Below are 14,591 nucleotides of genomic sequence, written 5' to 3' on the forward strand. Positions count from 1 at the left end.
CCATTCACAAGCATCAAAGAAATAGTATCGTTAACAATATCAGCTAACATGGGAGCCAGGAAAGGGAGTTGGGTGGTCAGCAGTTTATTGAGAAGTGAGTCAAGGGAGCAAGAGGTGGGTCTCAAGGACAAGATGAGCTCAGAGAGGACATGAGGAATGATGGGAGAGAAGTTAAAGAAATATGCAAGTTTAGGGTTAAGGCTGGGGAGAAACCTTAGAGAAAGTTTGATCCATGGACGTGGGAAGAGAAGGAAATAACGCATGTTGCTAATGGGATGATCTCAATCTTAGTGACAAAGTCGTCCATCAAGTCCCCACACTCGCTTCCAAGTGTGAGGGCTCCATAGATGACTTTGTCACTGAGATTGAGATCATCCCATCTGGCAATGAACAGCTAGTTATCTACTACAGATGTTCAAGTCTGTGTCCCTTGCACTTAACGGAAGGGAGATGAGAAACATTCCAAGGAAACATCCAAGGTGAGGGAGAGTAGGAACATAGGAATGGGAGTGGGCCTTTTCGCCACTCAAGCCTGTTCCACCATTCAATGAGATCATGGCTGATATACGACCCAGCACCACATACCCGCCTTTGCCCCGTATCCCTTAATAACATTGGCCAACAAATATCTATCAATCTCAGATTTAAAATTAGCAATTGATCTAGTATCAATCGTCATTTGCCAAAGCAAGTACCTAACTTCTACGACCCTTTTCATTTAGAACGGTTTCTAATTTCACTCCTGAAAGGTCTGGCTCTAATTGTTAAACTATGTCCCTTCGTCCTGGACTCCCAACCAGCAGAAATAGCTTCTATCACCCCATCCTGTTCCCCTTAATATCTTGAAAACTTTGATCAAATCAGCCCTCAACCTTCTAAATTCCTGGGAATGCAACCCTAGTTAGTATAATTCCTCCTTGCAATTTAACCCTTGGAGTCCAGGTATAATTCTGGTAAATCCATGCTGCACTCACTCAAAGGTCAATCTATCCTTCCTACAGTGTGGTTCCCAGAACTGCTGACAGTATTCCAGGTATGTTCTAACTAGGACTGCGGATAGCTGAAAGTACGACTTTTACCCTCTTGTATTCTATTCCTTTGGATATAAAGGCAGCATTCCATAGCCTTTTGAATTATTTTCTGTACATGTTCATGACATTTTACTGATCTATGTAAATGGACCCCCAAGTCTCTTTGGACCTCCACTGTTTCTAACTTTTCATCATTTAAAAATTATCCTGTTCTACCCTTTTTAGGTCTGAAGTGGATGACCTCTCATTTGCCACATTCACTTCCGATGAAGGGTCACTGACCCGAAACGTTAACTCTGCTTCTCTTTCCAACAGATGCTGCCAGACCTGCTGAGTGGTTCCAGCATTTCTTGTTTTTATGCCACGTTCACTTAATGGTTTTAATCATTACTAGGGCATTGAAGGTGAAGGTGAAGGATTGGGTAAGTAGATTGGTAGCTGCAGAAATGTCGTGGTGAATGGAAGGTCAAAAGCAAGGTAGTTGGGATTTTTGAAGTACTGCTGTAAGTGAATGGGAGAGAGCTTTTTCAAGGGACAGACACAGATGCAGAAATGAAAACAGAAAATGCTGGAAATACTCAGCAGGTCAGATAGCATCTGTAAAGAATGAAACAGAGTTAAAATTTTAGGTCGATGACCTTTCAACAAAACTGGGAAAAATTAGAAATGTAATAGATTTTAAGTTTAAAAAAAGGGGGGGGGTGGGGGGGGGAAGGTTTGTAAAAAGAACAAAAAAGGTCTGAGAGAGCATGGAAGACACTTGTCCCATTACCACTACCTTTTGCCCTGCAGCACCAACCTTTATGGCATTTAATCTCTCCTGTTTTCCACCCGATCACAGACCTTCCCTTTTGTTCTTTTACCAAACACCATTCCCCCCACCCCAATTTCACTTGCTTAAACCTATTATATCTCTTAATTTTCCCAGTTGCGATGAAAGGTCGCAGACCTGAAATTTTAACTGTTTCTCTCTCCACAGATGCTGCCTGACTGAGCATTTCCAGCATTTTCTGTTTTTATTTCAGATTTCCAGCATTCACAGTATTTTGCTTTTGTACAGAAGGAAGTAGGGTTGAGGAGGCAGATGTGGGTGGATAGTGATACAAAGAAGCAATCAGTGATGGTTTTATCTGTGATTGACACAATGGGAGCAGCAAGGCCACGTGAGAGATAGCAAGGTTAACAGGTGGCTGTGAATATAGCTTCAAAACGTTACTTGAAAAGAAAACCACTGAATAGGGATTTACATAAGATTTATTTAGCAAAGCTGATGAAATAATACAAGAGCGAAATGCATGACGTTTAATTTGTGAATCTCAAAAGGCGCAAATGGAAATCAGATAAGTTGAGCACATTTCATTTTTAGGCATCATCACAAGCAAGTGTGCAGCAGAATACCACAGAAAGCTAATCAAATATAGAAAACTGTTTGGCTGAAGTTTAATTTTAATAATTACAAGTTTGATTTCAACATCTCCCAACAGCACACAAACTATAGATATAATGCCCCTGCAATTTCATACCTGCAAATTTATTATGCAACAAAAACATCTCAAGTATTCAACACTTAACAGCAGTATCAGATTCACTCTCCAGCAAACTCAGCCGCACCATCAAAACAAAGTGCATTCAAATATTAGTTTTTGAAGGGTGCAATCATAGAAAAAACATATGCACCAAGAAGTACTGTAGCATTAGCTGCATGATTCTATGAATCTTTATGTTTTATACATTCAATTCATTAATTACGATCCATCAAGCCTCTGAAAAATTTGAAATGTAAGCAAGTCTATGAATAAGTCACAAAAATTCTTCAACCAAGAGGCAATTGTTTTTTTAAAGTAATGATGAGAATTAATACAGTCGACCTCCTGAGGCATTGCTGAGTCAAATAACACATTGCCTCTCTCGGCTGTAACTGTGCCTCTGCTTCTCTGACTCCTCGTTTATCTTTCTCCCTATCTACATTTGAATTTTCTCTCTCTGTATGGCTTAAACACTTTTCCCAGTGTGGTTCTTGTAGTTGATAGTATCCAACTTGGTGTTCATTCTTTATCTTTTTCAGTGGGTCTCTGCTTTCCTCTATCTCCTCCACAATTTCTGTGTGGGTCTCACACATGTTCCTTGATTGATGCTTTCAATCTCTGACTTATATAAAACCAGGGTGTGCAACAAGATAATGGCCAACATGGAGCAGGAATGAAATGGACCCCAGGGAGAGAGAGAAACTACAGTTTCATGAGCTGCTGCAACATGCACGGGAGAAAAGAAAACATAGCAGGGATATGGTTAAGAGGATTTTTTTTTGCGGGGTGGGGGGGCAGTGTTGCAGGGATGGTGGATGTCTGGGTTTGGCACATGCACGGAAGGTGCTGGTGTCAAAATAGCAGTTTCCCAATTCTAACAGGCTACAAAGTGCTTCAAACACTTACAAGCATGAAGTTCCAAAGAATTGGCACTCAATGCTCCACTAGGTGATCTAAGCTCTGAGAAAAACACGCGAAATGGATTTTGGGTGAGGTACCAAAGGGCCATCGGCATCTATGATACTATATTTCAGTGTACATTTGTGCCTTCACAGGAGGGGGGAAAGAGAAAAATTCTATCACTGGCGTTACGCCCGAGGTGGAAGGAGTGCAGTCTTTTCTAGTCCCATTTCTCCGCAGGTCACAACATATATTTTTCAAAATGTTTACCCAGTTACCAATTCAGTCAATTATATACTCCATTCTTTATACACCAACCAGGTTTCTTTAACAAACAACAAAATCAACAGTTTATCAAACTGTTGCGGCACAATGGCGCAGTGGTTAGCACCGCAGCCTCACAGCTCCAGCGACCCGGGTTCAATTCTGGGGACTGCCTGTGTGGAGTTTGCAAGCTCTCCCTGTGTCTGTGTGGGTTTCCTCCGGGTGCTCCGGTTTCCTCCCACATGCCAAAGACTTGCAGGTTGATAGGTTAATTGGCCATTAGAAATTGCCCCTAGTATAGGTAAGTGGTAGGGAAATATAGGGACAGGTGGGGATGTGGTAGGAATATGTAATTAGTGTAGGATTGGTATAAATGGGTGGCTGATGGTCAGCACAGACTCGGTGGGCCGAAGGGCCTGTTTCAGTGCTGTATCTCTAAACTTATCCAGTAACAAAGCAAACCATCAACACAGACTGAAATATGAAAGTTCCCTTTTTAAATTGCACACACGCATACACTGAAAAAAATACAGAAATTCTCTCTGCAGAGGTCCGTTACAAATAAAAAAAAAAATGCATGGGCCAAATACTTGCTAATTCTTGAAGAAAAAGAACAGATATGGAAGGAAGTCAGTTGCCCCTTTTGGTCTGTTGACCAGGTATACAGAGACGAGTCACTGGGATCTTTTCTGAAGCAGTTCTTTTCAGGTTGAGAATTCATCTGGCAGGTTTTTCCAGCTTCTTAGGAAAGATGCAGCACCAGGGATTTTAGTTCTTTGCAGGGTTTCTTCAAAGAGGTAGAGAAAGAGGTGAGCTGGGTGGTTTCTTTTTCCTTGGCAGGCAAAACACCAACTGTCTTCAAAACAGTTCACACCCCAACCAGAAAGTCAACGTCCTGACCTCCATAAACCTTGCCATGTGGCTTCTCTGTAAACATCTTCCCCATTTCACGAAGCTTTCTGTTGTTTATTCAGCTTAAAGCACATGACTTCCAGCACAGGTTGTTTTCAAACATCTCAAGTGTCCTTTCAGTAAACTTGGTAAAAAAAAAACACATCCATGGAATCTTTTCAGTTTTAACACAAGTCCTCAAAAAGACAAAATATTGAAGCACTTTCATAACACTGATAAGTGTCTGGTGACTAGGAAATGGAGAGAATTAGTTTCCAACTGCATCTTTGACACAAAGACAATTTTCTTTCGTTACAAGTCTCTGGTGAGAAACTTAAAATGCATTCTGTTGCCTTCATTACCAATCCTATTCAATGAAAAATATCAAATGTTACATATAGATACTCTTCATAATCTCCTACTGACTGAATTATTTCTTCATCATGCTAGATGTTCCTGCTTCTGGAAGAACTGCTTCTTTCCAACAGACTCCAGTAGTTCTGCCTGTTACCCATGGACACAAAGCGAAAAGTTGTAAATTCTCAGGTTTATGCTTTTGATCAAGTTTGAAAGATTGGAATCGCATCAGTAATCTTCCAGCCTTTGAGAGCCATCCCAACATCCAATGAGCTTTACGAGATTTCCAATACTGTACCTCTAATTCTTTATTTTAGTATGCTTGGATGCCACCTAGGACAGGAGCATTAACAATCTCGAAAAGCACCCATTTTCTTTAAAACAGTTTCACTTTTGAGTGCACATCTATTATTAGATATTTTATTTAATTACCTCTACACTATACATTTTTATCATTCTTTCTTTACTCTGTCCACATCTGCCTCCTTCTCCAGATTGCAGCAATTCCTATTGGGTTACTGTTCTGTAGATGCTATACCCTCTCATGCCACACCCACCACTACTGCATGAAACTACACATTGAGCTTTAGCAGGCGATTCAACAAAGTGATTCCTGACAACGCAGCCGGCCGCTGTAGTCATCTGGCTGCGCCAAGATGCGCACATGCGCAGACGGGCTCCAGCTCTCTGCACGTGCGCAGCGTTCTGACTTGCCACAACTGGTTAGAGCATGCGGCGACAACGTCATCACGTAACGTGTACCTCTTGGTGCAATGTGCCTGGTCGACTCCACTCCCCCTACCCCGCTGCTCTCTCCGGCCGCTCTGCTCCATCCCCTACCCCGCCGCTCTCTCCAGCCGCACCGCTCTGCTCCATCCCCACCCCGCTGCTCCGCTCCTCTCTATCCCCTACCCCGCCACTCTCTCCGGCCACTCCGCTCCATCCCACCACTCTCTCCGGCCACTCTGCTCCATCCCCCTGGCACCTGCTCTCTCCCCCCACCCCCCGCCCTCTCCCCGCTCCCTCCCCCGCCCCCTACTCTCTCTCCCACCACTCCCCACCCCGACACCCGCTCTCTCCTCCACCCCTCCAGACGCTAGCTCGAGGCTGCGCCGCTTCCCTCCTCTCTGCCACGTGCTCCTACATCGCCTTGCTTCTTACGGCGGTGCGGGAAGGAAGCAGGGGCCAGGGTGAGAGTGGCCAGAGCAGAATGGCACTGAAAACAATTAGAATTGTGCAGCACTGTCAGAGGTGCTGTCCTTTCGATTCCCATTGCCTGCTGCCCTAGGTTTACTTTGCCATTCTGTTATTATTTGAACAGCGCCATCTTTAGTCCTGGCAGCTGCCTTAACGTCGCGGACTGTGACGTTTAAGTGGAACAGGCTGCATTTGCGCATGTGCCAGTACAGCGCCACCAAGTGGTTGCATTGTCAGCAAATGCAGCCATTCAACAACGGAATCTTTATTGTCCTTTCCCAATATTCGCACATGAACACTTCCAGCATGGGTTTCCAAATAGCGATTAGGAGTGAAAACCCCGATTAACTTTCTAGCCCATGGGTATCGACACTAACTGTAGCATGTCTGCTGTCACCGTGGCTGAAGTTAAATAGCTCAGAAAAATTCAGTAATTGAACCTGGGTCTACATGGCGATAAATGACTTGCCAAAATGTCTACCAGGAAACTCAAAAGACTAATAATATACAAAGTCAGAAAATCACCTGCTGGTTTGAAGGATTGACAATTGCAGTCAGGAGGTTGTGTCCCAGTGAATCGAATCTTACCAGTCTGCAAAACATAACAGCATCAGTCACCTACTATAATGTGCACCTAATGGACAGAGGCAGAAATTGAGAAATTTGACAGTGATGAACATGAAAATGTTCTTCTGAAATTAGCTTTCAATAAATACTGAAGCAAAGAATGTCTACAAAATGAAGGAAAATAAGAAAACTACATACCAATAAATGCCACGGCATGAAATCTAGAGGTTTCTTTTGTCATCCTACAGAAATACCGAGCACAAGCCAGGACAAAGTAAAACGTGCCCTTCCTAAATAATCACTTGTTTAGCCATAGGTTCACACAAGCAACTGCAAGATATTTCCATTTCCCCTATTTATAGAATCATAGAATGGGCCAAATGGCTGCCTCCTGTGCTGTAACCATCGAGTCCATGCCAGCTCTCGACAAAAGCAATCGTGCCCCACTCCCCGGCACTTTCCTCGCAGCCCTGCAACTTTTTCCCTTCAGGTGCTTATCCAATTCCCTCTTGAAAGGCATGACTGAATCTGCCTCCACCACACAGGGAGCACGTAACCACTCGCTGCATAAAAATGTTTCTCCTCACGTCACCTTTGGTTCTTCTGTCAATCACCCCTTCCCCTCCCTCCCAGAACCGCGACAGGGTTCCCCTTGTCCTCACTTTCCACCCCATCAGCCTCCATATCCAAAGGATCATCCTCCGCCATTTCCAGCGAGATGCCACTACCAAAAGCATCTTCCCCTCCCTTCCAGTCAGCATTCCAAAGGGATCATTCCCTCCACGACACCCTGGTGCACTCTTCCATTAACCCCACCACCTCATCCCCTTCCCACGGCACCTTCCTCTGCAATCGTAGGAGGTGTAATACCTGCCCATTTATCTCCTCTATCCTCACTATCCCAGGCCCCAAACACTCCTTTCAGGTGAAGCAGCAATTTACTTGTACTTCTTTCAATTTAGTATACTGTATTCGCTGCTCACAATATGGTCCCCTCTACATTGGGGAGACCAAACGCAGACTGGGTGATCGCTTTGCGGAACACCTCCGCTCAGTCAGCAAGCATGACCCCGAGCTTCCAGTTGCTTGCCATTTCAACACTCCCCCCTGCTCTCATTTCTGTCCTGGGATTGCTGCAGGGTTCCAGCGAACATCAACGCTAGCTCGAGGAACAGCATCTCATTTACCGATTAAGCACACTACACCCTACCGGACTGAACACTGCGTTCAATAATTTCAGAGCATGACGGGCCCCCCATTTTACTTTTATTTTTAGTTATTTTTTCTTTTTCCTGGTGTTTGTTTTATTTTATTTGGTCTTAGTTTGTTCAGTTTGCCTACCCACTGTTTTTTTTCATGTTTGTACTTGCGGCTGTTTAGTTTTCAGTCCGTTAACACCCTATCTGTACTAATGCTTTGTCTTTCAACACACCATTAACATAATGTTTGCCTTTGCTCCATGACCTTCAGGTCAGTTATTCTCTGTAACCTTGTCCTATCTACACCTTCTCCTTTGTTACCTCTTGCTCCACCCCCTCTTTACTTGCTGAAAGCCTTTCACATTTCTAATATTTGCCAGTTCTGAAGAAAGGTCACTGACCTGAAACGTTAACTGTTTCTCTCTCCAGAGATGCTGCCAGACCTGCTGAGTATTTCCAGCATTTCTTGTTTTTATTTCAGATTTCCAGCATCCGCAGTATCTTGCTTTTACCTTAAATTCTTGACCCGTCTATCAATGGGAACAGTTTCTCTCTATCTACTCTGTGTAGACCCCTCATGAATTTGAATACCTCTATCAAATCTCCTCTCAACCTTCTCTTAGGAGAACAACCCCAGCTTCTCCAATCTATCCATTCAACTGAAATCCTTCATTCGTGGAACCATTCTCATACAGCTTTTCTGCACCCTCTCTAAAGCCTTCAAATCCTTCCTAAAGTGTGGTGCTCAGAATTGAACACAATATTCCAGCTGAGTCCTATCAATGTTTTATAAAAGTTCATCCTAACTTCCATATTCTATGCCTCTATTTATAAAGCCTAGGAGCCCATATGCCTTTTTAACCACTTTCTCAGCCTAGCCTGTCCTGTCACCTATGCATATATAGCCCCCAGGTTTCTTTGCTCCTGCAACCCCATTAGAATGGTATCGTTTAGTTTAGATTTCCCCTCCTCATCCTTCCACCCAAAACGTATCACTTTGCACTGCTCTGCGTAAAATTCCACCAGCCTGTCAATGTCCTCTTGAAGTTTATCACTATCCTCCTCACAATTCACAGTACTTTGGAGTTTTGTCTCACCTAAAATTGTGCCCTGTACACCCAAGTCTAGGTCATTAATATAAATCAAGAAAAGCAGCTGTCCTAGCATCGACCGCTGGGGAACTCCACTATATGCCTTTCTCCAGTCCAAAAAACAACCATTGGCCACGATTCTGTTTCCTGTCACTCAGCCAGCTTTGTATCCATGGTGTCACTGTCCCTTTTATTCCAAGGCTTCAACTTTGCTGGCAAGCCTGTTATGAGGCACTTTATTAAACGCCTTTTGGCAGTTTGACACATCAACGACGGTACCCTTATCTACCCTCTGTTACCTCAAAAAAACTCAACCAAGTTAGTTAAACATTATTTGCCTTTAACAAATCCTTAAGGAAATAAGGCTGGCCACCCTTAATTAATCCAAGCTTGTCCAAATGACATTTAACTTTGCCCCGGATTATCGCTTCTGAAGCTTTCCCACCACTGAGACTAAACTGACCAGCGTATTAACCAACATCTCACAATTAAACCTATAATTTATTTCTAAATTATGACAATTCTATACTGTGGGTTCACACTCTGAAGGAACACAGCCAAGACACCCCAAATACATGCAGGTGACAAAGAAGGGAGAAAAACACAGAAAAACACACATTGGATGATATGTGATTTTCTGCTGTGCAATATCAGAACCGCTCATTTATGGCAGTTAAAGGAGTCAAATTGTGTTTTTATTGCAGGAATGTTGGTGATATTTTTGATCTAAATTTTACAATGTCAGATTTGTAAGGAAACATTAAATCAGTGGCCTTACCATTAAAAGTTAATTCAACTATGCAGTTGATATGATTTCATTCCAGTTTTAAAAATTCTGGACACAAAGGATGTTTTCACTGTAAGTGGTAGGCTGAAGGAACCCCTTATAAGTTGGTTGAGAGGGTGGTACCGAAGTTTCAAAGAATGGGACATTAGGAGGATTCAAGTGCCTGGGGGAACAGAAAGAGGAATGACGGGAAGGTTTACAGTTTGAAAGTATGGTGGATTAGAGGGGGTGAAGGGTGAAAGGAAGGAAAATTGTCCTGCTAGGTACAATATGGAAAGGGAAGATGCAGAGTGACACATACCTTGGAGGTACAACTGGGGAGGTTTCAGAGCTATGAAGGCAATGATGCCATCTACCTTGTAGATTGCCATGAGAAGTAAATGAAATCAATAGGCAAGGTGAATTGTCTAACTCAGATGCTGTTCTTGCCCGATATCCAAATATGCGCGCTTCCCAGCAGAGCTTGTTGCTTGGCCATCAGGAGTAGGAACTCAGACTAAATTTTTATAATGTGTTAACGTGAATAAGAGAGACATGACAGGACTAAGTAATGAAGTGATATTTAATAGGGAAAAAGGACAACTATCACTGTATTCACAATATAATATGCAAACATTGTTCATGATCAGTATACTACTCTCACCAAATCAATCAACTGCACTACAAGGCTTGGTAAGGACTCACAACCACCAGTTATTTGCAATGTAATGATCCTGCAAAGTCAGTGGTAGAACAAATTGTGTCAATTACATTCTCTCTCTTCTAGATGGAACAGATATAAAGATTTGATGCACTGGCATCCAAGGCCATCCAATGATTGAACTAATAAAACACATCTTCCCAATAACACTCGATGGCACCCTTTATGATGAATTCACACAACCACAAACAACTTAGACAGCAAATAAAGGAGCAAATAACTTTTTTAAAAATCCAATGTTCTGTCAGTTCAGATACATGATTTTGACCGATAAGCCCCATTAGGTGCCGAAAGAGTAAGCATTTCCAGAGTTAGGAATAAATCTATTTACACATGAGATTGAACAAAGTTAATTTTCAAACAAAAACCTAAGCACAAAACACATTTGCACATCTTCTGGAAAATGCAACACACATTATAAAAATTTAGTCTGAGCTCCTGCTCCTGACAGCAAACCCATGACCTCTGTTGGGAATATGCATATGTGGATTTTGGGCAAGAATAGGAGCAGACTTAACTATGAATAACCCACTGCTTATTATGGACTGGACTCACACATTGAAAATGATTACCTGGGCAAAGTATCAAGGTATTGGCAGCACCACTCACTGCGTATCAATGTTTTCACGAGATAAGGCAAGAAGCCAATAGCATCTGGTTATCAAATTGTTAATTAAGGGTTGGAAATTTCTGTTCTACTACTTAGCAAGTTTCACAACGTTTTGTAACTAAAATAGGACATTACATGCCATTTGAGGGCTATAAGTGTTATATTGAAGGCCATGGTATACAATAACAGTTCTGCACTGGATCAGCAATCCAGAGATTGAGAGTTCAAATACCAACATTGCAAGATAGGAAACAGAATTTAAAAAATTTTGTGATTTGTGGGTTGGCACCAGCAAAACAAAAAGTGACAATCCAAGATCCCAAACTGCACTAACAGCCCAACTGGTTCACTGATATCCTTCAGAAAAGGAAACCTCCCACCCTTGCCCTTCTGTCCTAGAAGTCCCACACTACGTGGTTACGTCTGAAAACCCTCTGATATGCTCTTAGCAGGCCGCTCAATTATAAAAAAAAATCATCCACTGCCATCTTCTAAAGGCTTCCATGAATGACCAATTAAAGTGAGTTCTCCAACGTCACCTACCATCCAAGAACATATAATAAACTGATCAGAACGATGTTAGGCAGTTGTCACACAAGTTGTCTGCTACAGTGTACCAATAATCTGGCACTTAAATAGTGCTCACCTGGCCCATACAGAACACAGCACTTTGTTAGATTCATAAACAGAAAACATTTTTACAACCAGTTATCCACATGCCTTTAAACAGAGATGACTGCAAGTGATGTAGCTCTTTCCTTGTATTGAGGTTTAACTTGAAATTCTAAATATTTTTCCCACATCCCGACCAGCTGATGTCATTTTACCCCTTAGTAGCATTAACATGATGCAATTTCCTCATCTTCAATTTGCTTGTCGAAACAGCAACCTAGATGCACTCCATTGGAATCAGCCAACAGGATCCTTCAAAGTGCATAATTTCCTACCACTGACATTTGGAGTATCCAATGTGTATTTAATTATGAGAAGGCTTTTTTTTTGTGACCTTGCACTTAGTTTTTCTTAAACCTCATTCAGTGCAACAGCTTTCAGAAGTGCATTTTGTTGACATACGCCCTGAACTGAATAGAAGTATTTCAACTGTGAGCAAGGAACATTTTTGTTTTAAACAGACGACTCACATTGTCAGCTCAACTACAAAGAAAATAAACTTCATAAAACAAGATTCGCACACTAATACAGTAAGACACACTTCCGAGGAAACAACATATTTCGCTGAGAGTCAGCTTTGTGCACACTCACCTGACTCGCTCCATTTCACTGGCAGTTTTCACCACAGCAAATGGTTCCCGCCGACTCCAGTCCCAGAAGTGGATCTCATTTGCAGTAGCTATCAACAGGAGCTGTGCCATAGGATGGAAGGCTAAAGACGCTATGGCCACATTGTTCTCAGTAAACCAACTCTCACTGCCTCCCTGGAAGAACAGAAAGTGAGTAAAGAATATTCATTGTGTTAAGTGCAACACTGTCAACATCCGTTATCCAATGTAGTAACCCCAAATTTTATTTAGAAGCTCGAAAGCAAAACAAAAACATTTGAGAGATATTAATTTTATACTTAGAGGCAGATGGCTGGAGCTGTCCTTTCTTTCACCCCTGGTCGGCCAGTCACCAAGGTAGTGACCCACGGCAGTAACTCATGAGTAAAGGCTACAAAATACTAAATATGCAATTCTGTCTCTTCATCAAGTAATCATCTTTAAAATCTCATCAACAATTACTTTTTTTAAAAGCAGCTTTCCCTCATGTAAAAAGCGCACAGTAAACACTCTCCTGCTCATTCACTGCTGGCTGATTAGCTTAGACGTCATAATAGTGGCACTTGAATTATTAATAATCTTGTGTAAACCAATGAGCTTTTATTTTCTAACTTGTATAGTTTCTCTTGCACTCATCTGACCTGAGATTTTGCATACTTACATGTAAATCCCAGATTCGAACTTCCCCATCTAGACATCCAGATGCTACAAGCCCTTGGATGGTGGGGTGAAAAGTCACACACCAAGGTGTTCTTCTATGACCCACCAGTGAATGAATACATCTCCCAGACTTAACTTCAGTGATGTAAATATTGTGATTGACGTGGGTGGAGGCCATCAAAGTCCTAAATGGAAATTAAAAGAAGTAGTCAAGCACTGAATGGCCGTCAATTGTACTAGAGCATGGTTTGCAAACTAAACTTAAAAAGGGTTTTGACTCATCATCCATAATTCTTGGGTTTAGTGACTGAAAAATGCCAGAAATGGTCCAAATTTACAGATGTTCGATCGCGTGGAGAACACACTGGGGAAACACAGCTTCACACTTCAGAGTCTCAATTTCAACTGGGTTGGAGAAGCAGGGGAGAGGAGAAAGCACTGTGGAGCACAACAAGAAAGATCAATGATACATTTTGAAGCGACATGGAAAATTATTGAGGCTTGAGGGGGGTGGAAGGGGTGTGTGGGTCAGGATGTTATAGATTTTTGTAGTTATGGGCTGGACTGTCACCCCTCTTCCAGTGAAAGGAAGTTAAAACTGTAATGGTCCCCTCCATCACCTACAAGGAACATAATCAAAACAGACACTGCACAAAATGAAAGCTGGGAAACTTTTAGTATGCGTTATTAATAGGCCGAATGCTCAGAGGTCATTTTTAAAGAATTTCAAACAGTCCGACAGCAAAGAGCTATCTTAACCAATACTGAACTAAGATGGCAACAAGTATTAACTTCGAAATTTATTTCTCACAGAATATCTCAAACCAAATGTGATAGACACTGGCTGCTACACACAAATTCAGTCTGTCACTGTTAGCTTAATTTTTCTGCATGTATTGTAGTACAAAAAACCAACTTACTTGGCATATTTACCCTTACAGGAATGCCTAAGTTAACAATTGTTCAATCAAGCCTGGTTGACATACAAGAAACACAAAGTTTTATTTAAAAAGCAATCATGTCAAACCAAACAAAACAAAAAAAAACAAGTCTACAGGACCCACCAACTTTAAAGGTCTTTATTTCAAGGTATCTTTAAAAAAATGCAATTAAAATAATGATGCTGCAATTCGTTAATACTGATGGGCTTAACTGCTGGCAGCCCCATAAAACCAATGAGGAAATTACAATTTCTTACTTCTTTCTTTGGCCTCCTTGTCTCGAGAGACAATCGGTAACTGCCTGGAGGTGGTCAGTGGTTTGTGAAGCAGCGCCTGGAGTGGCTATAAAGGCCAATTCTATAGTGACAGACTTTTCCACAGGTGCTGCAGATAAAATTGGTTGTCGGGGCTGTTACACAGTTGGCTCTCCCCTTGCGCTTCTGTCTTTTTTCCTGCCAACTGCTAAGTTTCTTCGATTCGCCACACTTTAACCCCGCTTTTATGGCTGCCCGCCAGCTCTGGCCATCACTGGCAACTGACTCCCACGACTTGTGATCAATGTCACAGGACTTCATGTCGCGTTTGCAGAC

At 42.2% G+C, this 14,591-nt stretch overlaps 1 protein-coding gene across 5 annotated transcripts in view; it reads right to left on the minus strand.

Moving 5' to 3' along the window:
* LOC137376960 (activating molecule in BECN1-regulated autophagy protein 1-like) overlaps positions 1-14,591 on the minus strand; it is a 577,540-nt gene that overhangs the window by 534,521 nt on the left and 28,428 nt on the right. For all 5 annotated transcript variants that reach the window (XM_068045969.1, XM_068045971.1, XM_068045970.1 and 2 more), the window contains 3 exons: positions 13,062-13,245; positions 12,384-12,556; positions 6,692-6,758 (listed from right to left, as the gene is read on the minus strand). In XM_068045969.1, coding sequence (XP_067902070.1) covers positions 6,692-6,758; positions 12,384-12,556; positions 13,062-13,245 — 424 coding nt within the window. The remainder of the gene's footprint in view (positions 1-6,691; positions 6,759-12,383; positions 12,557-13,061; positions 13,246-14,591) is intronic.

This window comes from Heterodontus francisci, chromosome 14 (assembly GCF_036365525.1).
Source record: "Heterodontus francisci isolate sHetFra1 chromosome 14, sHetFra1.hap1, whole genome shotgun sequence".
NCBI lineage: Eukaryota > Metazoa > Chordata > Chondrichthyes > Heterodontiformes > Heterodontidae > Heterodontus > Heterodontus francisci.